Source organism: Diplotaxodon limnothrissa, linkage group LG3 (genome assembly GCF_057381915.1).
Source record: "Diplotaxodon limnothrissa isolate DT_005_m linkage group LG3, D_limnothrissa_male_GT1.1, whole genome shotgun sequence".
NCBI classification, from domain to species: domain Eukaryota; kingdom Metazoa; phylum Chordata; class Actinopteri; order Cichliformes; family Cichlidae; genus Diplotaxodon; species Diplotaxodon limnothrissa.
In genome coordinates this window covers 38,404,646-38,428,513 of record NC_140598.1, presented here as the reverse complement: position 1 = coordinate 38,428,513, position 23,868 = coordinate 38,404,646, and the positions used below count along the sequence as shown (strand labels likewise).

Below are 23,868 nucleotides of genomic sequence, written 5' to 3'. Positions count from 1 at the left end.
GCGAGAATTTGGGTTACAGCGTTTTGCTGGCTCCGACAGTGACATCCGATTCTATACCAGGTACACCTCAGTTCTATTCAAGCTAACTGTTTAAAATATACCAAGGTCACCATCAGTTAAATATTCGAAAGTTTTTCCAGTCTTAATGAAAACAAAATAGACATTTACTTTTTCTCTGCTGATTGTATGTTTCATGTAGATGCTTTAGTATTTAAACGATATCCTAATGCTACAGGTAAAATACAACACCAAATAGACTCTTAATCAGACTATTTTATACAGCATACCATTAGCATATTTGTCACAGTTCACATTATTTTTATGTCAGTGTGTAATGTTAATTAATGATTGACACATGTATGTCTCTCTCGTGAATAGATTTCCAAACTATGATCATTTGATGGCATTTTGGTTTTCGTAGTTAAACTAGTCGTAGTTGTGTATATATGATGCAGCACATAACTTAAATCCTTTATCTAATTTGCTGGCGGGGGTAGTCGTCACTCTGCAAATCCGATGAACATCAGTGATGTTTAATTTTGGGAGCTCTTGTAGGCAGAGAGTGTAGAACGTCGCCATGGTTTAACCGCACCGGAAGCACTGGGGCAGGACTACATAGAACGCGGAAGTGATTGTGCAAGTAGTCCATAGACGTCAGCACGAACTTTTGCATGTCCGCCATTACCTGCCCGAAACCGGAAGTGACGTCATTTTTGCGGAAATGTAGTCTTTTTTTTACCATCAGGGCCTCAGGGCCTATACTGGTCTTTTTAAAAGTTATGTTTGACTTTATGACTTTCTGTGTCATTTCTGGGATGCTTAGGACTCATATTGCACTGCTGGAAATAGTTTATTTTGATGCATATGCTGCTTTTTTGCAAATTTGTAGTATAATATTTATTTTCGTTTTTCCTGCAGTGTATAAAAATTGGTGTATTTCAAAAATAAAACTATGAAGACACTCAAAATAAATTTCCTGTGGTAGGAAACTACTTTGTGCAATTTTTTTGTATTTACAGTTTTGAGGGATAAGCCTCTTAAATTTCTCTAACTAGAAATATATGTTAAAAAAGCAAAAACGATTTTCAATTTTTTTGTAGTTTATTGCACTTTTTTACATTTTATGTAATTACTATGTATTTAATACATACATATTATTAAAATTTAGGCTGTAATGGTTGTATTGATGTATAGCAACTTGAAATGCTCCCAAAAATGGCTCTACAGCATGTAAAAATATAATATAAGCTCTGGCGGACTTGGTTCTATGGTAGGGCTTAAAGGGTTAAGGCTCTAAATGAACACGCGTCTGAACTCACAGATACAGTCTGGCAGTTTTTATGAGATCAGACAATAAAGCAACAGATCACTGTGGAACACAAACACCACTTATTCTGTAAGAAAAAAAACCCATATCTTTCTGACTTCCATTATTAGATGAGTAGAAATCCTGTTTTCTATTCAGACAGTAAATGAATGAAAAGCAGCACAGAAGCAGCAGAGCTGCTGTCAGTCCACAGTAGAGGCTGATCTTTCCTCCACTTGATGTCTCAGGTTTTCTCTCAGGTTCAGAACAATCCCTCACTGCTGTCTGTCTGCCGTGCATGCTGGTGCCGAAATCCAGGAGGGGAGGCATGGCAGACCCAGGATTGGGCCAGCAGAGGGAGAAGGTGGTGAGAATGGTGGCCGAGCTGGCGGCCATGCAGTGAGAGCAGGTGGCGGTGGCACGCCGTCAGCAGGAAGAACTGCGGAATCAGACCGAGCACCAACTAAGAAGAATGTCGGAGATGTCTATTGTCGCGTTGTAACGTGCGGTGGAGATGAAGCCAGCCGTGGAGGTGTGCAGGTGGATAGCGAATGAGCAACAGCTTCTGACTTTCCAAAAGTACTCATTTATTTACAATATCAAGCTGAGGCTGAGGCTGGACCAGGCGAAGCTGAAGCTGAGGCTGAGGCTGGACAATATCAAAAATAAAAGTGCTACCTCTACCACACATTACACGAGAGCACACTAGTCCGCGTACACACGGGAGCATCCATTACAGGAGGAGTGCGAAGAAGAACAAAAAGGGGGTGACACACCAGTCATGAGACAGGAGGCGCTGCCATGTGGTCGTACACTGCATTACAACAGCAACTGTTACATAGTCCCCCCTGGTGATAAAAAGGCTGTCCTCAGCCGTACACAGCTGAAAAAGCACACACCACACCTAACAGTACCCTATACATAGAGGTTACAGCTAAGATTGGTGCACACACACAGGGCAAAAGACCATTTAAAAATGAAATTGGTGAAAATAAGACAAATATATACAGTGGAAAATCAGTTTTCCTAGTTTTTTCACTTTTTTTTTTTTAAGTAAATGCCAAGAATGAACCTTAACGCACTACAGAGCCACAAAACTGGATTAAGTGGAGCAAACAGAAACATCTACATATCACGACTCAAAATAGCAATGCAACAAGACAGCATCAAACAGGTTTAACCAAAACATTTCACTTCAGATCAAGCCTGGTTGTGTGAAAATCATTAGTCCATCTTTTGTTGCTCCAGCCAGACGTAACTCTTGGGCAACGTCTGGGCCTGAGATTGTAATGTCCACCAGCAGCTTGGTGCTGGACAGATCTGGGTGAAAGACTGTCTGAAACAGCGCCCACACCAGAAGAAGAGTCAATGTCCGGTAAATCAAAGGGGAATGGCTCAGAGTCAATGTCAGTGTCTGCAGGGGGGCCAGGGTGGGCCTGAGAGTCAGAGTTCAGATCCTCTGCGGTCTCTCTCCCAGCAGGCGATGAAACAGAATGTTCTTTGGAAGTGAGAGAGTCCCAGGTATGGACTGCATGTTCACAACATGATAAACACCTGCATCCACCCAAGTGAGCCTGTAATTAACATCACTGAGTCTTTGAGATACACGCAATGGTCCCTCAAACAGTGGTGCAAGTTTAGCAGTAAAGTTAGACTGAGCGTCTGACCTGGGGTGCGTCTTAACTTTCACAAGGTCACCAACACGAAACGTGGCATGTCGATGTCTCAAGTCATAGTAATGTTTTTGTCTGTCATGGCTATAGTCCAAAGCTGCTCTGGCGTGGTCGTGAGCTTCCTGCAGGGAGGCTCTCAGAGTCTCAGGGTAAGGCACACCCGGTTCATCAACACCTGCTGTAGAAGGCTGAGTGATAAGGTCAAGCGGGGTGTCTAACTCACGACCATAAAGCATCATGGCAGGAGTCATACCTGTACTGTCATGGGGGGAGGTACGCAGAGCAAAGCAAATCTGAGGGAGAAACTTGTCCCATGATGTGTGCTTATCACCTACATAAGCTTGGATTGCAGTTTTCAGAGTCCGGTTGACGCGTTCAGTAGCATTTGTCTGAGGGTGATATGCCGTAGTGAGTCTGTGCACCGAGCCTAAGGCAGAAACAACATGTTCAAAAAGCTCACTCACAAAAGGAGACCCTCTGTCAGAAATCAGGTAAGTGGGTGTACCATGTCTAGCAAAAATGTCAGTGACGAATTTATCAGCTGCTACCTGAGAGGTAGCTTCTTTGACAGCACTGGCTTCAACCCACTTAGTCAAATAGTCAACAAACACGATCAAATATGCATTACCAGTGGGGGTGCAGGGAAGTGGCCCAACAAAATCCACACCCACATACTCCCAGGGTTTCTGAGGGACAATGGGAACCATAAGACCAGCTGCTTTTTTCTGACTTGGCTTGGTGAGTTGGCACACTGAGCATGACGTGGACTTGGGTTCTCTGTGATACAAAAGAGAGTCATACACAACATACTGTAACAAGGTGGCATTGTCCCAGCTGTTCAGAGAGTCTGCTTCAATGTCTCTGAGGAGTGGACCTGTGACATGATCGTCTAACTGCAGCTGTCTCAATTGTGAACGATCAGCCAGAATGACGGGGGGTAGAGTACGAATGTCCAGGCTGCCCATGACAGCATGATCTGGTAAAAGATCAGTCAGCCTGTCACAGGTCAGAGGCAAAGGGTTTGTCATGGTCCTGGGCCATGTTGGCCCAGTGTTCTTAGTTTCCTTGTATGTTTGTATTTTGTTCCTTGCTTAGGCCATGTTTTCTGAGTTGCCCTGTTGTGTTGTTCCCTAAGTGTTTTCCCTTCATGGCTTTTACCCCCTGTGTGCCCCTCTATGTATCTGTGAGCCCTCGTCTCTCCTTATGTTTTATTCCATGTTTCCCCTGCCCATTATGTCTAAGTTCTCCCCGTGCTCTCTCTTCCCCCTGTGTGCCCTCTATGTATTTATGAGCCCTCGTCTCCCTTTGTGGTTGTTTCATGTTTCCCCAGCCCGTTATGTCTGTGTTTTCCCCGTGCTCTCTCTCCTCCTGTCTGAACCTCTGTGCACTTCCTGTTTACTTTGTGACTCTCACGCCCGTACATGTCATGTTCAGTTCACCCCGCCCTGTCTCGTTATGATTATCAGTGTCACCTGTGTTCCCCGTGTGTTCCCACTTTCCTCGTTAACCCTCTGTGTATTTCTGTCTGCGTCTCCCTCTGTTCAGCGTGACGTCGTCCCTCATGCTGTGTGTGGATCTCCCTGTGTCTCGCTGTAGTTCTTAGTTTGTGGCTTCCCAGTTTAGTTTAGTTTGTATGTTTGTTTTACCAGCAAATAAAGCTGTGTTTTGAGTTCATTCCCTCGAGTCTGTGAGTCCTGCATTTTGGGTCCAACTCCCGCCTGCCGCACAGCGATTCATGACAGGGTTGTGTGACAGTGCATCGGGAACTTTGTTTCGTGCACCAGGTTTGTGCACTATTGTGAAATCAAAGTACTGCAAACGAAGTGACCAGCGGGCGAGTCGGCCCGTTGGGTTTGACGAGATATGAGCCACCTGAGACTGTTGTGGTCAGTGAAGATGGTAACATGAACACCTTCAACATATGGGCGGAAGTGTTCCAGAGCCCATATCACAGCAAGGCACTCCTTCTCTGAAGTGCAGTAGGGGAGTTCAGCTTTGTGAAGGGAGCAACTAGCAAAAGTCATAACATACTCACGACCCTTGTCATCCTTTTGCATCAACACTGCCCAAGACCAATGTCACATGCATCGGCGTGAATGGAAAAGGAACGGTTGAAGTCTGGAAATGACAGGATCAGGGCTGATGTGACATGGTCCTCACAGAGTTCGTGAGTCTCTGAAAAGTTGCAGGTGCGTTGCAGAGTGAGAGATGAAGGCAGTTTTAGGCTTTGAGTCCTCTGCTACAGCAACCTGCCAATAGCCTCGCGCTAAGTCCAATGTGGGGACAAACTTTCCCCGTGCCAGAAAGTCCAAAGACTCATCTACACGAGGCAGGGGATAAGAGTCTTTTCGGGTAACTTGGTTGAGCCCTCGAAAGTCCACACAAAACCTTGGTTCTGCGGCCGCTCTATTTACAATGACTACAGGAGCTGCCCATGTAGACTGTTCTAGTGGGAATGTGAATAGAAACAGAAGCTCTTGCCATAAAATCCATTCCCAGAATGAAAGGAGAGGACAAATCCGGTATTATTGCAAAATGCCGGTAAAAGCTCTTGTTCATGAATCCAATATTGAGCCAAATAACACCCTCAGGGATACAGGGAGCATTATTGGTGAGGTTAACTGCAGGACCATTCCACTCACTTGTGTTTCTAGGGTAAGAGTCATTTACTTGAATGAGATCTGTTCGTACAGCCGAGAGGGAAGCACCCGTGTCGAGGGTAGCATCCACAGATGAAGCATTGAAGTTCACTTTTGTTCTTAGTGGGGTATTCCAGTGGACTTGTGAAAAATTGTCTTCCAACTGTCCAAGACTGTGTCCACCCTGTGGTGAATCAGGCGTGTGAGGCTCCAATAGTAACTGGGGGAAGGTTGGCCTCTGTGAAATGTCCTCCCCCCCCTGTAGTTTCCCGACTGCCTGTATTGTGGCTGGGATGTGGTGCTGCTTAATTCCACCTTTTCATGGCCAGGGTCAGAGGGGCCAGGTGCCGGCAATGGCTGGACTGGGCCATGCCTAGTGGTGTTTGAGGCTCGTTGTGGCAAATGAGGTTGGGTGTTACAGTTTGGGCAGGTGCGTGTAGTGACTGAGAGCATTTGAAGCAGTACGGTTCAGGCTTATAGTTGTCTTTGCCACATAAAGCAGGCTGTGGTCTTTGTGGTCTAAGCACTGAGTGAAGCTCATGAGCACGTAGCAGCAGGTCCATTACAGAAGTGACATTAGCGCCATACAGGGCAACTCTGTATTTTTCAAGAGCATGTTTACTAATTAGGTCGATTCTGTCTTTTTCAGGTGGAGGACTCTTCAGTTTGTCAAACTCACTCAACATGTGGGCAACAAAGGTTGGGAGCGGTTCGTCCTGAGCCTGAACACGATCCAAAATTCCTCTCAGAATGCGTTCTTGGCTGTCGGAGGGTAGAAAAACGGTCTTAAACAGTTGACAGAATTGAGCCCATGATGTGATGTGGGAGCTCAATGCCTTGAACCATTTCCCGGGCTCTTTTGCAAGAAAGTGTGGCAGTTCGTTTAGCAATTGCCCATCGGTTAGATTCAATGAGGCTTTGTATGTGTAACGGAGCGGAAAGGCTGATTTTATTTCCAAGGTGGTTTGTGTTTTTTTAAAAGGAAGGAAACCTTCCTTAAAGCGGGCAGAGCAGTGGAGCCGCCAAGGGAAAGCACATGATAAAAAAACTGTAGAATTAAAAATATAATTTATTATATTTAAATAGTTAAAAATGTAAAATGAATTAAAACAACCTTGGCCAAGGGATAACACAATAAAAATCAATAAAACACAACATTAAAAGTCCAGTGGGATCCACCACGGCATAAAAGTCCCAGGGAGTGAAGAAATCCAGCGAAGTAAAAGGGAAACCCAGCGGAGTCCTCTCCTTCCTTTCCGCATTCGCGTCTTGATATGCTAGAGAAAGGGAGGAGCGGCAGTCACTATTCTTCCGGCAGTTTTTATTCAATAAAAGGGGATAAGTCGAAGACTTACCCCGGGTGGGCAGAGCTCTCAACTCCGCCCGCCGCTTCTTTAAAACTGCAAAGCCACACAACCGTCCCGTGCCTTCCGCTGGTGCTGTCTCCGCTCTCCCCGCTGGTACTGTCACTCTCTGCACTGGTGCCCTGTGCGCTGGTCCTCTGCGCGCTGGTGTTCTGTCCTCCCCTAACGCCCAGCTCCACCAGCCCCTTCGGCTTGCAGGCGCTGCCGCCTGACACCACTTACTCCTGGCCGTCTCTCTAGCCTCTCGGTCGAACTGCTTCCTGTGGTCTGTCAGGCCCTCTTATTGGCCTCTCTGGGATCTCTCGCAGGTGTGATCAGTTTATTATCAGGTAGGGGCGGAGTTTTTCCAGGACAAGTCACCAAATAAATACCATTAAAACATGCAGTAAAACTCAAAAATAAGCCAGTGTACAATATTAAAATATTAAAAAGGTAAAACACAGCAAAACATGCATAGTAGAAAAACTTAGATAACTTGTCCCTTTCCACCCTGTGACATCTGTGCAAACTGCATTTAACCAGTCCTCAGGTTGCACTTTGCCGTCCCCAGCATACACAGGAGGCTCCAGTTTGGCGTGATGTAAAGCTGCCGCAATCACTCTGGAAGTGCTGCTGAGCTCGAGTGAGTGAGATGGGAGGAAAGGATTTGTAGGTTGAAATAGGTTGCTGGGCAGGAATGGATTGGTACTGTTGGTGGGTTCAGTTTTGTCCCTAGCAGGAACATGAGGTGTCGATGTGGCCATTGGGAAAACAGGAGACTGTGGGACTGCAGGAGGGGGAGAGGTCCCCGTTGTGAGTTGGTCCCACTGCTTTATTAAACTCTGCTGTATGTTCAGTGAGTCATGTAAACAATCACTAAGCTTATTCACCTCAGTTCTTAACTCCACCACTTGTTGGCTAAGGCTAGGAGTCACATTTTCAACTATCTGGCACATAGGTAGCGAGTTAAGTTCCATGTCTGAGTCAGAGTCGTCTGGGTAGTGTGCCATTGCGATTTCAAAAAAAAATTAAGCCGCTTCAGGGCACAGCGCAGTTATTGATATAGCAGTAAAAGAGTCAGTTAGGTCAGACTAGAAAGACAAAACTGCAAAAATGCCATTCAAGATTAAATTTAGAAAAACCACAAATAAAATTTCGCCCAACAACTGAAATTAGACTGGAGTGATCACAACCATGTTATTACAATAGCATGTCTGCAACACTAGAGCTCAATCCAAGATTAGTTCTAAATCGTTTCGTTATACTGAGCCGAAGACCAGCACCAACAGTTGTAGTCGGCCAAGTTATCACTCACATGTGCTACAGTCAGTCTAGTCTCAGCAGAGGGAAAGGGGAATGAAAAGCCAGCAGAAATGTTCATGTCCAGGCTCTCCACAGAAGAATTAATCCTTAGAAGAAGAAACCAACAACACGTAAAAACAACAGATCCACAGAGTCCATTCGCGTCGCAGAGTCAGCTTCTCTCTTTTTCTTTCTCCCAAGTGGAGCAGCGGCACACACCGCGGTATCCAGAAATAGTCGGCTGAGGAGCGGCCGGGCCAGCGGGCGCGGAAACCCCTGGCTGAGGAGCGGGAGAGCTCGCAGCTGGCTCTGGATGCTGTGGCTGCAGGTCAGGGAACTGAACAGGATGGTGAATGAGTAACTGGACTACAGAAGACTGGACTACAGACGGCGGGAGAATGGGCGACTGAGCTACAGGTGGCCGGACGGGAGGCGACTGGACTGACTGGACGGGAGCAGACTGGACAGGGGCAGACTGGACTGACTGGACTGACTGGACAGGGGCAGACTGGACTGACTGGACAGGGGACTGGAGGACAGAAGACTGAACTGGAGGGGACTGGAGGACAGGAGACTGAACTAGAGTAGACTGGAGGACAGGAGGAGACTGAACTAGAGTAGACTGGAGGACAGGAGGAGACTGAACTAGAGTAGACTGGAGGACAGGAGGAGACTGACCTACAGGGGACTGGAGGGCAGGAGACTGGACTACAGGGGACTGGAGTGAAGGCTGAACAGCAGGGGAGTGAACTGACTGGACTGAGGAGACTAATGGATAAACAGAGGTCGGTGAGGCTAATGGCTGAGCTGAGGTTGGTACGGCTAATGGCTGAGCTAAAGACTGAGCTAGTGAGGGGGATAAAGCTGCAGCTTGGGCTAGTAAGGCTGGTGCCTGAGCAGGGGACAGGTCAGCTAGCCTAACTAGAGATAGTGCTAGGGCATGGAAAGCTGAGTGAGGAGATGGATGGGCTGGCGAATTAGCAGGTGGACAGGTTAGCTCTTCCGTGCCTCCGGAGCGTGAGGGCGCTGGCTGGAGAGCCTCAGCCGAGCCTCTAGGGGGGGTCAGGTCAGATCCTGGCCGCCCTCAGCCTGGGCGCTGGGACAGGTGCGGGAGGTGGCTGGACACCAGTCACCCCCACCCGAGAAACAGGAACGGGTGTGGAGGTAGACTGGGTCGCAGCTGCCCTCCTCCTGGGAGCTGGCACTGGTGTGGGTATAGGCTGACTGACGGGAGTGGAGATAATGACTGGGTGAGTGATACTGACAGGTTTGGGTGCATGAGTATTTTCAACAGTGGCCGGAACTGATGAAACCGGAACAGGCTGACAGGTGGACGAAGGAGCAGGCTCGGATAAAACGGTCCTAGAGTAAGCAGGCCTAGGGTTTGCATACACACGGACTGTAACAGATTTATCGGAGATTGCTCTGGCCTTTCTGCCATCACCATTTACAGTCTTTAGTTGAACTGTCTCCGGAGGTGTTGAAGTGCGGGGGTTGTCCTTAATGAATCCCAGCTCAGAGGGAGCAGAGCAGAAAAAGTCTTCCCAGTCCACATCGTCCTCTAGGAAGGAAACTCCCCATGAATCAGAAGTGAGTGTACTGTGCGTTTTAAGGGAGTAATCAGACGAAGGGTGTGGAAAACAGTCACTGGCACTCACCACCAGGAGTTGCTGAAAATGGTCCATATTATGGCGGCGTGTGCACCGCTTTCTCTGGGAAGAGGAAGCAGCCGGGGTAAACAGCTGAGCCTCTGGCGCGGTTGCCTCCGTTGAGCCGAGGTGGGAGGCGTAGCCGCTGTGCCGTGGCGAAGGTGGAGGTCCGGCGAATGAGGCGGCGGGTGTGTGAGCGAGGAGCGGAGCGGCGAGAGAGGGAGCAGCCGAAGCGCGGCGTGAAACGTCCACTCTCCGCGGCAAATGGGTGAGGCAGCAGGTGGGGGAACGCGACGTCTCCGAGGCCCGCCCAGAGCCAGGAGAGTCCCTCGAAGACGTGCTCTCTCTCCGCGAAGAGCCGCTGTTTTCCCCTGAGCTCCTCTGCCCAACGGGAAAGCGCTGCCTCCTGCCGCTCGTAGAGGTCCGAGTCCGCTGGGTTCCAATCGTGTCTTCGTGGCACGGGTCGTGTCATTCTGTCAGGCGTTGTGTGGAGGCGAGGAAGAAGGAACCCAAACGCAGGACTCGCAGGTAGGTGAAGACTGGTGAAGGTTTATTATAAGGAGAGGATGAACAGAGGGTGAACGGACACTGACTGGCTGGATCACTGAATGACTGACTGAACTGAGAGAACACACGGGAAGGACAACATCACACGAACATCAACATCAATGACACGACAAAGAACTGGTGAACCCGAGGAACTTAAATACACGTTGAATGATGGCAATGATTGGAAACAGGTGAGTACAGGGCTGAACATAATCTGACTAATGACACAAGAGACAAGCTGACACAGGGAAAAAACAGGAAGTGAGAACATTGATGTGGCAACATAACCTAAATGTGACAAAACTGAAAACACTGGGTCACCAACCCAGGAACCCTGACATAATAAAAGCATATAAACAAATAAAAGATAATAATGAATAACCTGGTTATTCAAATAGCATAATCCAAACGGCTCCTCAAAATAACAACCAAAAAATGTACACTTTACAGAGGAAACAAAGACATTTTAGAAGTATACTTCCTGACTTATTCTGAGTCATCTGTTACCAAGCAAACTCAAACGCAGCAGGTTGCTGAATACACTCAGGCCTTTGCTCAGCTACTATTTTTACTGTAGGATTAACCTTCTAAGCTCCACGTCTCTTACACTCTGCTTAGTTTCACTTTCTGGGTGCAAAAGCACGCTCTGCAAAAGCATGTTGTTTCCTGTCAGGACTTTTTGGCACAGAGTGTACTCAGAGTTGGGCCTTTCTTATAAAGTAATATAATCAGTATATAAGCATTTAAGATTATAAATTTAAACTCAACAGTTTAAAGGGGTTATTGTCACGGACCCGGTTCCGGGGACTCGGGGTTCGTGAACAGTGTGGACCTTTATTGTTATTAGTGTATTGGATGTATGTTTGCTGCACTGTGTTCTTGTGTTCAATGCTGGTGTGTGTATGTGTGTGAGGCTGGAGGATGAAGGACAGCCACCTGCAGGCCTGATGGGTGTGGCCCTGCCAGCTGCTGGTCACGCCTAGCTTACCACACACCTGCTTCTGATCAGGATCGTCGGGGGAGCTACTTAACAGAGCGATGGAGCTTCCTCCGGCGCAGGATCGTTGAGTTAGACTCCATGTCAGTGTTTGTAGTGCTGGTCAGTGTATGCCTGCTGGAGTTGGTGCCATAACGGCTGTGTCTGTGTTTTTTCCTCAGGAGAGTGGAACACAGGACTGCAAGACACACGGGGTGTGTGAAGGCACAGGGGCAGAGAGCACGGGATACCAGCACTTGGGAGAAGACACGTCACGGGAGTCGAGGGAGCACTTTTGGAGATTCAATGTGTGGTGTACATTTACCTCACTGTAAATAAACCCACTGTTCATTTCATTAAGTCCAGCGTTTGGGTCCTTTCTCCAACATCCCCCACGGTCTGCCCCCCAGACCGTGACAGTTATAAATGCACCTGTAATAAAGGCTAATTGGGTGCCAATATGTTTAAACATGTGAATGAAATATCAATGCTGTAGATTATGTTATTAATGCAATTGTAATGATGGTGGTTATGAATAGTAGCAGTAAAATATTTGGCTCATATCAACACTCCCTCTCTTGGTGACCCTCCACACTTTACTAGTGTCATCGCTCTGACCCTCTCTAGCCATCCTCTAGCTCAGGGAATCAGACAACCAACTCATGTCGTCTAGTTGGTCCAGTAATAAAACGCCAGCTCCCACTTGAGAACGCTCCATGCTTGAGGTTGGTCACACCAAATGTATCAGTGAGCCTAAAGTTGGTCAGTGAACTTGTCAATCTCTAGTGGTCTGTCCTTTTTCTCAGTCCCTCTCTAGTGGCTCCCTTCGGTCTCCAGCCTCCAGGATCCTCGCCACCCCTGTGGTCGCTTTGGTCCCGACATCTCCTGCAAAGGAAACAAAACACCTTTTCCTACCACGCCTCAACCTATGGTTGGGACTCCCTAATCAAAAGCATGAACCTAATTATGTTTTTTGACTTTTATTTATATAATGTTAAGGTTCAAATATTGGGGAAGGAGAGTACAAACAACCATGGTCCAGAACTTGGTCAAACAATTGATTTTAATGAATACACGCGTGGGAAGATCACTCTGTACGCAGACAGGAATTGATCTTCGACTTAATCAAAGAACAAACAATTATTTTATAGCATCAGGGTTTGAATTAATGACACCCCTTCATACGTCACAGATACATTTCATACATAGGTCAGATCAAAACCACAATGACTTTTAACACAGTTCGAAAGAACATTGTCTTCTATCTTCATGGCCGGTATTTCCTGTCAACCTTTTGACTTCCCGTTCAAGCCACTCATCCTGCCAGACACCGTTCCTCATTTTCAGAGACAACAAGAAACGGTTCCTCTTTTGCAGAGCCAATTTCGCAGTTACAACCAGACATGACTAACCTCTCACCTATAAATGAGTCTAACTAATGTGTGTGTGTGTGTGTACATGTCATGACCTCACTCGGCCTCTATGTCACCTCTCGCCTACTAACTCTCACTAACTGTATGTGTGTCTCGTCCTTAAATGCTCTCTCATCTCACCCGTTGCACTTCTGACCTTTCACCAGAACAGAGGCTCATCCTTATGTGTAATAACCTAACTGAAACTATATGTACTATGTTGAATAAATGTTTTAATCAAGAACCTCTACTAAAAGCTTAATAAAAGAATATAAAAGTATAACAGACAATTTGAATACCCTAGTTATTCACATAGCCTCGTCTAACCAGCTCCTCAGAATAACCTGCACTTAGATTCTGCTTTCGGTTTCACTTCTGCAAACGCTCTGCAAGCCTGCAGTTTCCTGTCACTCTGACTCTGTACAGGGTGTACTCAAATTCAACAGAATCAGCACATACACACTTAAGATTATAACAAGCATTCAAAAGCATTTAAGATTATAGATTCAACTCAACAGTTTAAAGTGGTTATAACTGCACCTGTAATAAAGGCTAATTGGGTACCAAAATGTTTAAACATCTGAATGCAATTATATTATTAATGCAATGGTAATGATGATGATTATTAACAATAACAGCAAAATATCTCTCCACTCTCAATACTCCCTCTCTCGACCTCTGGAACACCAGAGGTCGCAATACATTGTGTCCTCGCTCTGACCCTCTCTAGCCGTCCTTTTGGCTCAGCGAATCAGAGAACAACCTCATGTCATCTAAGTGGTCCAGTAATAAACACCAGCTCCCATTTGAGAACACCCATGCATAAGATTAGGTTTTTCTCAGTCCCTCTATTGTGGTCCACCAGGCCTCGGGCCTCCAGCATCCTCACCCCCCTGTGGTCGCCAAGATCTTCTGCAAAGGAAACAAAACACCTTTTCCTGCACCTCCCTAACTTATCATGTTTGGGACTCTTTAATCAAAAGCATGATCCTAATTATGTTCCTGACTTTTTACTTCTAGTTATATATATATTCTTCAACGTGACTCATCGTTTTAAAAACTCTTAAAGCTCTGCTTTCATGTCCGGTTGCTCGCTCTATTTTTCCTTATCTGATCATCAACATCCTGTACACAAACTGTCGCTGCTGCAAGTGCCTTAACTCTGACCTAAAGTCACCTTTCACAAGAAAATCATTATAAGCGCCTTTTCTACTAAAAGATCCAATACAAAATAAACATTTTATTCAATTAAGTTTAAGCATATAAGCAATTACGTATTCGTAAATTTTATCATAGCTAAAAGCTACCTAGAAACAACACGTGTGTTAACACTAATTTCATTTTAAAACTCACATTTCCTGTGTTATAACATGTTCTTGATATAGCATATTTTGATTTCATTTTGCTCCTCTTAATGTAATGGTACATTCTAATTATACTTTATCAGACTTAGCCAAAATATATATGCTTTCCTCACTTTGCTCCTGCTTTAAAGCAAGAAACCTTGGTCACTTAGATAAGCGTTCGTTATTCTATAACTGCATTTTATTTTATTTTAAGTCTAGCAATCTCCGATGTGACTCATAAATATTACTTTTGTTTTAGTTATTTTTCTCTATAAATTTTAATTGACTTCTAGAGTGGCCTGCTTTGGTTAATGGTAACATGAGTAACGTCAAAATTTTCTCCCCTTTAGCATTTGGCATTTTCCCAACACTATAATCTAGTACCATAATCTAAACCCAGTCAATAACACAGAGTTTATTTAAAGCCAACACCAGTAACCCAAAATCAGCATCCCCAAAAGTAAGTCTCCCGCTCCTCCTGCTCATGGCAAAAGCAAAGCAAAGCAAAGCATCCCCTTTCTCTTGCCGGCATGGTAAATTGTTTGTCCACATTTATTCATCCTAACCTTGGTCCAGTCACACACATTCACACCAGATACATTGACACGAGATATTGCTGATAGTGGAGACTCCAGCAAAAATAATTAGATTCGCCACCCTTAGCAACATGAGCTCATTCATTTATTTTATTTTGTTTTGTAGGACAATAGTTCTTTATGCTCTTGGACTGGATTGGCTCGCGGCAATCCTTTTAGACAGGGACTTACAACCTGATCAGGTCCCCACAGGTAGCCTTTCCTCCACCCATTGTAATCTGGAAAGCTCACCTTATGTTTGTTCTCCCGGAAATTTTTACAGCGCTGTTAATTCACTCACTTCCAGGCCTGCTTAGAACAAAAATTAGAAAAAGAGAGCTAATTATTAGCTCATCAAAGTACAAAACAAAATCACTTGACAGGTTTTCTAAGTGCACTGTTACAAAAATAATGGGCCCCTCTAATACATGTCCATGTTTAATAAAACTCCCTCTATTAAAATAAGAAAACAACCCAAACCTAACCGACAGAATCAACCCATCACTAAAACAACAACCTCAAACATCTTACACACAGAAAAGTTTTGTTCTTCAGGATCCTGACACTCTCAGGTCAACTGACATATACAAGTTCCCTCTCTTGGCCCTCCGACAAAAGCCTTAACCTGCCTCCACCAGGTGGTCGTCTCTGTGTCCTACAAAAATAGAAGCACTCATTACTGTAACTGTCACACATTCTTTTTACAGGAAAATAATGGAAACATACTGAAACTCAAGAAACATAAGTTCAGTAACTTAAAAGTTACTGTACAAAGCAGTCTTACTGCAAGTACACCTACCTGTTTTCCTCCCTGAAGGTTCTGATGATGGAGGCAACAGTGAAGCGACTCAAATTTGGTTGTACTCGTTGCCCAGCCTCCCTCATAGTCATCCCATGGACAAGGACATGGTCAACTAAAGTGGCTCGAATTTCATCCGAGAATGACTGTCTTCTTGCCCTTGCTCTTCCCCTTCCTTGTCGCCGTCGTTCTCCACCTCCACCTCCTTCACCACGTCCTCCTCCTCCTCCACCTCCTTCCTGTTGTCCTAGACCACCTCCTCCTCCTCTTTCACCACGTCCTCTTCCTCCACCTCCTCCTCCTCTTTCACCACGTCCTCCTCTTTCACCACGTCCTCCTCCTCCACGTCCTCCTCCTCTTTCACCACGTCCTCCTCTTTCACCATGTCCTCTTCCTCCACCACGTCCTCCTCCTTCACCACGTCCTCTTCCTCCACCACGTCCTCTTCCTTTGCATCTCTTTGGATCCATTGTTTCAAACCTGAATGAGCTGACTTTGGCCCTTTTATCTATCCATCGAAGGTTCTGATTGGTGTGTGATAAATTTTGACTCCTAGTGTTTCCATCTGGTTAATTGTGTGCTAATTGAGCTCAAGCTATGCTGACTTACAGTTTTTTCTGATTGCTTAAGCACATTTTTTGTAACTATTGGCTAATTTTGCAAAACTCTTCACACAAATAAGAAAACCTGTCACCCAATAATCAAAACATTGTAGTTCTCTTGCAAAAGCAAACACAGCTAGATTAACTCTTCACACCTTCGTAAAAATGGTGTTTCCGTATCAAACAGTACACACAAGCCATCATCTACTAAGCACACAATGCGCCAACTGCACACTGATGGTATGAATACAAAACACATCTGGCTTTTGCTTTCTCTGTGCACAAGGTAGGCTATGTCAGTTTGAGCTCATACTTCTGTCATAGATCCATAAGCATAGAGGGATCCAAACTTCAAGTACTGGTGTTTATTCAAACACATCAAAACAAACACAAGTGTTTATTTCCAAGTATAGGATTATTTGCAACCGCCATAATGACTATATGGGTTACTTGGTCTGCAGTGAACATGCTTCCTCTGCCCCCAGCATCTGGTCATCTAGCAATTCTGTAAAGTAACAATTTCAGTATTTTTACATCAATGGTATTGGTGTGTTTCTCATTGGCATATGGCAGTGCTACAAATCTTTGTGCGAAGTGACTGTACTAACCGATTCTCATTTCAAGATGTCCTTATGGTACTTGCTACAGTGTAGCGGCTCGAGTTAGGCTGGACCCGTTGGCCAGCTACCCTCAGGGTCATTCCACGGTTGATTACATGGTCCACTATTGTAGCTCTGATGTCATCAGCAATTCTATTTCTTACTCTTCTTACCCTTCCTCTCCCCCCTCCTCATCTTCCTCTCCCCCCTCCTCATCTTCCTCTTGCTCCTCCTTGTCCTTGTCGTCCTCTTCATCCTACTTCTTCACCTCCACGTCCTCTTCCTCGGCCTCCTCTACTTCTCACTCTTTCTGCTCCCTCCATTGTACTCCGCACACACAGCTTACCTGTATTATAGTGCTTAGGCTGATTGCAAAGTGAACTAATTATCTAAAAAAGCTTTCACATGTGAAAGTGTGCCAGACAGTTGGCAAATTAGTGTTAATGATAGCCATACATGTGTATACTTTTGCTAGGAGTGTGTTGGAAATTTGGTAATTGAGTGTTGTGCAGTGAATTGTGCCTACAGTTTTGCAAAGTGTGTGTTACAAAATTGCAAACTGAGTGCAAAGCAGTTTTTGTGCTTTTAGTTTTGCAAACTCAGTGAGTGGTTTTGCTATAAGTCTGAATAGTTTTAGAGATTGTGCTACAGGAATCACAGTTAGGGTTTAAGCATTCAGAAAAAACTGTAGTAACACATGGCGCTGTGAACAATTCAACCAGAAACTTGCCTGAACATTTCCAGTGATGTTAACCTATAACTTTCTTCTGACCGCTGCATGTGGAAAATTGATCCAGGTCTTTGCACCTGAAAATAACAAAACTGAGACATTTTCATTATTATCATGAGTGCTTAAACGACCCATTTCTCTTTTTCCGGTCAGAAATACCAATTTATGTCATGTATGTAAGTGTAAGCGTGTCTTCATTGCATATGTATTTTATAATCAGGTTTAATTCATGCATCTTTTCATTGAGCTCTGGATTCAAACTGTCTCACTTCTGATTCTTTCCAAAAATAATTTCACATGTAACAATTTGTGTGTGCGTTTTCTATTCATTAATGTAATTGTTAGTTAGTTTCTCTCTTTATTTTTACCTTTTTTTTGTTTACCTCTTTGTTGTGATCTGGTGGACAGCGTTTGTGAACAGCAGTTTTCAGATCTTGCCACAGATGCTCGATTGGATTTAGATCTGGACTTTGACTGGGCCTTTCTAACACATGAATGTGTTTTGTTTTAAACCATTCCATTGTTGCCCTGGCTTTATGTTTAGGGTCGTTGTTCATTCAAAGCTGTGAATAAATTTAGACTGAATTGACTCTTGAATCTCTCCAACACATTTTTATTTGTATTTGAATAGTATTTGAATATATATATATATATATATATATATATATATATATATATATATATATATATATATATATATATATATATATATATATATATATGTATGTATGTACTCTCATAGTCTGAGAAATTCTGTAAATCACATGATGATTGAAATTATAATGAGAAAAAATTGTTAACAGTTTTATTCATTAAAAAACTGAAAAAATTACAGTTTATAAAATCTATACATGATTAATAAGCTGAAGCTGAACAACCCCAACAACATGATGTCCAGCCTGATGTAAGATAGTATATCCATAAGATGGTTATTCCCTGAAATCATGTTGTCCATTCATTTAACCATTTAGTGTTAATAATGGACCTCAGCCTATGACCCTAAACAGTTAAAGTATGAATTAATAATGTAAATGTAAAACAAGCCTAAAGTTCAAACAGACATATGACACAGGTCTGAAGTATGCATTCTACATGTATGGATTTCTATGATATCAAATATTAATATCAGAGATACTGATAAAATGTTGTAACACATTCCTACTTTCGCACTGCAAGTATTCCCAGTCCCAGTAGACCAACAAGAACACCAATGGTGAAACTGGTGGCCATAACATTTCCCAGATTGGGCTCTCTTTGCATCTCATCAGTGTAGTATTGTCCTCCATTTCTCTGAACCAGCATGTGTATCTTCCTCTGCAACTCTAAGACCTGAGTGAGATCCCCATCATTGTTATTTAAAACATGATATCCTCCATGACACTGATGAATGATAGAACGGAGAGATGGATTTTCACGGATTATTTCTTCAATGGAGCGCTCCTGAGCTTCCAGAATGTCTCCATGGGTGAACAAGAGCAAAGAGAAACGTGCTAGGTTTTCTCCAAATATCTGCCGAATGGTTCTCATTATTCTTCTATCATTTTCTGTGAATCTGTTTGGATCGATCACAACCAAGAACACGTGTGGACCCGGAGCAGCAAATGTGATGCAGTTGGTGATGTGCCTCTTCACCTCATCTTGATCTTGATTGGGATGGAGCAGGCCTGGAGTATCAACTAAAGCCAGTGTTTGTCCATAAAACTCTTCTTCTCCTTTCCTCAGAGTTACTGGTGCCGCTACAGCAGGAAGTCTCATAGTTTCAAAAGCTCTTTTCCTTAAGATGGTGTTTCCTGCTGCACTTTTCCCAACTCTCGTTTTCCCAACAAGCACCATCCTGTGACAGCTTCATCTGTCACAGACAATCACAGAGACATTATTCATGTCTGGTCCCATTAAAAAACGTATTTCATAACACTGACACTGTGCCCTCTGATTGTAAATTGGATATTAAGAAGATATAGATTTATCCTTCACCAAGAAGAAAATGTAATATGTCTACACTCCTGTATGCTAGACGTAGTAATAAAAGATAAATTGAGGGAATTAAATATAAGAACAACATTTTAAAAAAAAAGTAAAATAGGGTTAGGTTCATATTAAAATCAGATTTATCACAGGGAAATGCATCTGAACATTAAATGAATATGAAAGATGTAAATATACTTACTGGCCATGTCTGTCAACAATGAATAAGTTCAATAGTTGTTACTTATTTGATGCTGCAGAATAATTCTCTTCCCTTATCGGCTGTTTTGTTTCCTCTTTTTCAACACATCAAGGTCAGAGAGAGATCACATTTATTTGCTGTTGAAAAAGGTGGTGCAGCAGCATGACGTAGTTTCTGGTTGAATGTTTACAGCCTGACTGAAAGCAGGAAGTATTCCAGTAGGCCTAGAACACCAGGAAGGAATTATTTGTAGAGCTCAAGCTCACGGTGACTCCATCAAAGTGACTTCACGACAAAGATTTTGCTTATTACAGAAATCACTCAAAGACATGTAGGAAATCTTTAGGAAAATCTGTTAAAAGTCTTTAACTCTGTATGTTTTGTCTTTTCTTTTGGCAAATTAATCAGTTAGACTGTAAAAACCCCTCCTTACATTATACCACAAGAAGACAATTACTAAGGTCTGTATTTGCCTACATTTCATTTTTAATTTTTGTATTTTTTTATTTTAATTATTAATTATATTTTAGGTTTTTTTTTATTTTTATCACCTTTATTTTGTATGGATTTTGCAGAGCTTATTTCATTGTACTGGTGTCTTTTTTTTCCAGGACACTGTAAAATTATGATTATTTTTTAAACAAAACAAAACTGCCAACTTCAAGAGTCACTTTCATCATATTCAACCAATATTTGCAAGGTTTATGAAGTTGCAGTGGAATTTCCCTACTGGGCATAACTTTAGATGCAAAAATTAACAACAAGGAAAACTTACTTTTGAGTTGATGTTTGTGACAATAATTTAAACCAAAAAAAAAAAAAGTAAATAAAACCCTTCACTTTATGTTTATTTCTGATGTTTGAAGGAAACATCTCTGTACGGCCCTGGAATCCAATTTCTTTCTACATGTTACTCTCAAATTTTAAAGCAGAACCTCTTTCTGATAGGGGGTCTGTGTAACCTTCACTATATGTACTTTGATTTGCTCTTAAAATCTTTTACTTTTTAAAAAGTGAGCTATGTTAAGAAATAAAGAACATTAAAATGGCAATTTTTTGTGCTGCTTCTCTGTTTATATTAGACTATCAGGTTATTTTCCAGGCCCTTAGCTATAACTTCAGTATACCTCAATATTTTGTATAATTTGTTCATATGTTTTTTTAAATGAAGGAAAAAGAAAAAAAAAATTCAAATAAAAAGAAAATACACAGTAATATAAAGGAGCTGTGGACACAAAAATGCCAGTAAAGACCAGTGTGTGTATTGCTGTTTTGTTTTCTTCTTTCATTATGTACACTGTAGTTTCATTTCTTTAATGGTTCATATTCAAATACTATCCTGACTGTTGCCCATGTAGCGTCAAGACCAGTGTTGGTCAAGTTACTTGAAAAAAGTAATCAGTAACTAATTACTGAGTACTTCCCCAAAAAAGTAATCCCATTACTTTACTGATTACTTATTTTCAAAAGTAATTAATTACTTAGTTACTTAGTTACTTTTTAAAAACACGATTTACAACCTGAAGAGGTGATAAAGCGATAGATCTTTCAGCCCAATTCTACTTTTTCTACATAACCCATCATACAAAATGTAATCAAATGGAAAAGTCTCTTTTTTTTACTTGTTTTATTAGTTTTACTCTTTTAACTTTATGCATCAAGCAAAAAATTTAATTATATTCAACATTCTCTGACTTGAATAATTTAGTTTAACATTTAAACCTATTTTCTGCACATTCCAGCACATAAAATAAAATATTTTTTGTGTTTACACTCACTCTTTCAAATGGATGCAAGTAAAACACAGCAGAAAATAAATAAAGTCAAAGACTAGCGGTCCTGTTGCTCTATTTTCATCTGTAAAGCAGGACTACGGTAGGCGGAGGTTTACCCTGGTGCAGGTGTGCCGCGGTCAGGTTAATTTTTCTCTGTGAATTTCCCATTACGTCATTGCGCACTTGGTGCTTGCTTGGAAGTTTAGGGGTTTTTTCGGTGTAAAAAGAAGTTTTCTTCCCACGCACGATGGATGCTAATGTTTTTGTCACTTTTTATGGAATCAAACTCAAAGTAAGGTCAGTACTTCCACGCTTTAAACGCTGCACGCTCATACTCTCTCCCACAATCGATATGTGATCCATTGTTGATCTGCACACAGCTGTTGTCACTAACGGCGCACTCGCTTACGTCACTGTCGTGAGACATTCTCGCAAAAAAATCACGGTTTTAGTAACGCAGTAACGCAGCGTTCCTACGGGAAAGTAACGGTAATCTAATTACCGTTTTTGCAATAGTAATCCCTTACTTTACTCGTTACTTGAAAAAAGTAATCAGATTACAGTAACGCGTTACAAGTAACGCGTTACTGCCCATCTCTGGTCAAGACCCAAACACTTCGAAGGCTGGCGATTGGTTGGAAGAGGCAGTTACTTTAGTAAGACCCGGTGCGCTGATCTCGGCTTCGGAACCAGTGTTACGAGTGATCCGTGGACGGAACCGGGATGAAAGAATGAACAAAGCTGGATAACACTTACGGCACTGAGACGAACAGCGGCTGAAGGTGTGAAGGTGTTGGAGCTCCTGACATGAGGGAAACGATGTCTGAGAGGAGAACAGGTTGGTGGGTGGGATGTAAACCCAGTCCTCGTGCTCACATGACCACTACCCGACACACTGGTTCTCTGCCAAAAGCTTTTGTTTTTTTAATTAGTCAGTTTCACTTTCTTTATCCGTTCACCCATTCAGTTCACTTATATGTTTGCTTTTGTTTTCAAAGATCAGATCATGTTCACTTTGTATTTTGCTTATTTTGTTCTGTGGTGTTTGATTCAATGTCTTAAGATAAGTAAAACAGATTCTTATCAGGTAAAAAAACACAAACTACGAACCAGGGGCGGAGCGTGGGGGTGGCTTACTGGGCTTAAGCCCGGGTTGTTTTGTCAGAAGCCCGGGGTCTTTTGGAGTGTAATTTTTTCATAGTTAGATGCCTGGCTGACAACTGTATAAAACAAAAAGTACACACAATATTCGAAGCACATAGTGCACACTGTGGGAATTTACGACTGTGCGTGAATCCCCCCTGATATTGGTATGATCCGAGCTCAGACACTAAGCGACTGAGCGAGGGGGCGGGGCAGCTGCTGCCCGTGAGTGCGCTGTTGGAGAAACGGAGCCAGCCATACTAAGGAGAGCTTAAGTTTGAGCAGGTACCAAAGCAAATCATTCATACCGTACAAACAGTGTTGGGAAGGTTACTTTTAAAATGTATTCCGTTACAGAATACAGAATACATGCCCCCAAAATGTATTCTGTAACGTATTCCGTTACGTTACTCAATGACAGTAACGTATTCTGAATACTTTGGAATACTTAATATATTATCATGCTTTTTACAACAACGTGAATGTACTATTGCTGTGTGATTTATTACTATTACTGAAGGTCCGACTCCGAACTGTAGTAAAGGGACCTCTGACTAATACGGCGGGGTCCCTGTCGGCTCGTAGCCGAAAAATAGCTTTACTTTGTTGTGTGGGTCAATTTTTCTTGCGAGAGACAGAGAGAGGCGTTGAAAGACTGCTCCAACGGAACTTATTGTTTTCGGAGGAAAACACGAACACTGTGTACAGTCAAGTCTTACAGTTTTTTCTGATAGCTTAAGCACATTTTTTGTAACTATTGGCTAATTTTGCAAAACTCTTCACACAAATAAGAAAACCTGTCACCCAATCATCAAAACATTGTAGTTCTCTTGCAAAAGCAAACACAGCTAGATTAACCCTTCACACCTTCGTAAAAATGGTGTTTCCGTATCAAACAGTACACACAAGCCATCATCTACTAAGCACACAATGCGCCAACTGCACACTGATGGTATGAATACAAAACACATCTGGCCTTTGCTTTCTCTGTGCACAAGGTAGGCCATGTCAGTTTGAGCTCATACTTCTGTCATAGATCCATAAGCATAGAGGGATCCAAACTTCAAGTACTGGTGTTTATTCAAACACATCAAAACAAACACAAGTGTTTATTTCCAAGTATAGGATTATTTGCAATCGCCATAATGACCATATGGGTTACTTGGTCTGCAGTGAACATGCTTCCTCTGCCCCAGCATCTGGTCATCTAGCAATTCTGTAAAGTAACAATTTCAGTATTTTTACATCAATGGTATTGGTGTGTTTCTCATTGGCATATGGCA

General features: G+C 43.1%; 1 protein-coding gene and 1 pseudogene across 1 annotated transcript; both read right to left on the bottom strand.

The window, feature by feature from the left end:
• Positions 1-2,756: 2,756 nt before the first annotated feature.
• Positions 2,757-7,971, bottom strand: LOC146635755 (uncharacterized; annotated as a pseudogene).
• A 10,687-nt stretch (positions 7,972-18,658) lies between these two features.
• LOC146635754 (GTPase IMAP family member 9-like) lies at positions 18,659-19,255 on the bottom strand. The gene has a single exon (XM_085350205.1). The coding sequence runs from the start codon at positions 19,253-19,255 to the stop codon at positions 18,659-18,661; it is 597 nt and encodes a 198-aa protein (XP_085206331.1).
• Positions 19,256-23,868: the final 4,613 nt, after the last annotated feature.

Excerpts from the sequence above, each read along its gene's own strand:
- LOC146635754 (XM_085350205.1), bottom strand. The coding sequence starts at position 19,255 with ATGAGACTTCCTGCTGTAGCGGCACCAGTAACTCTGAGGAAAGGAGAA.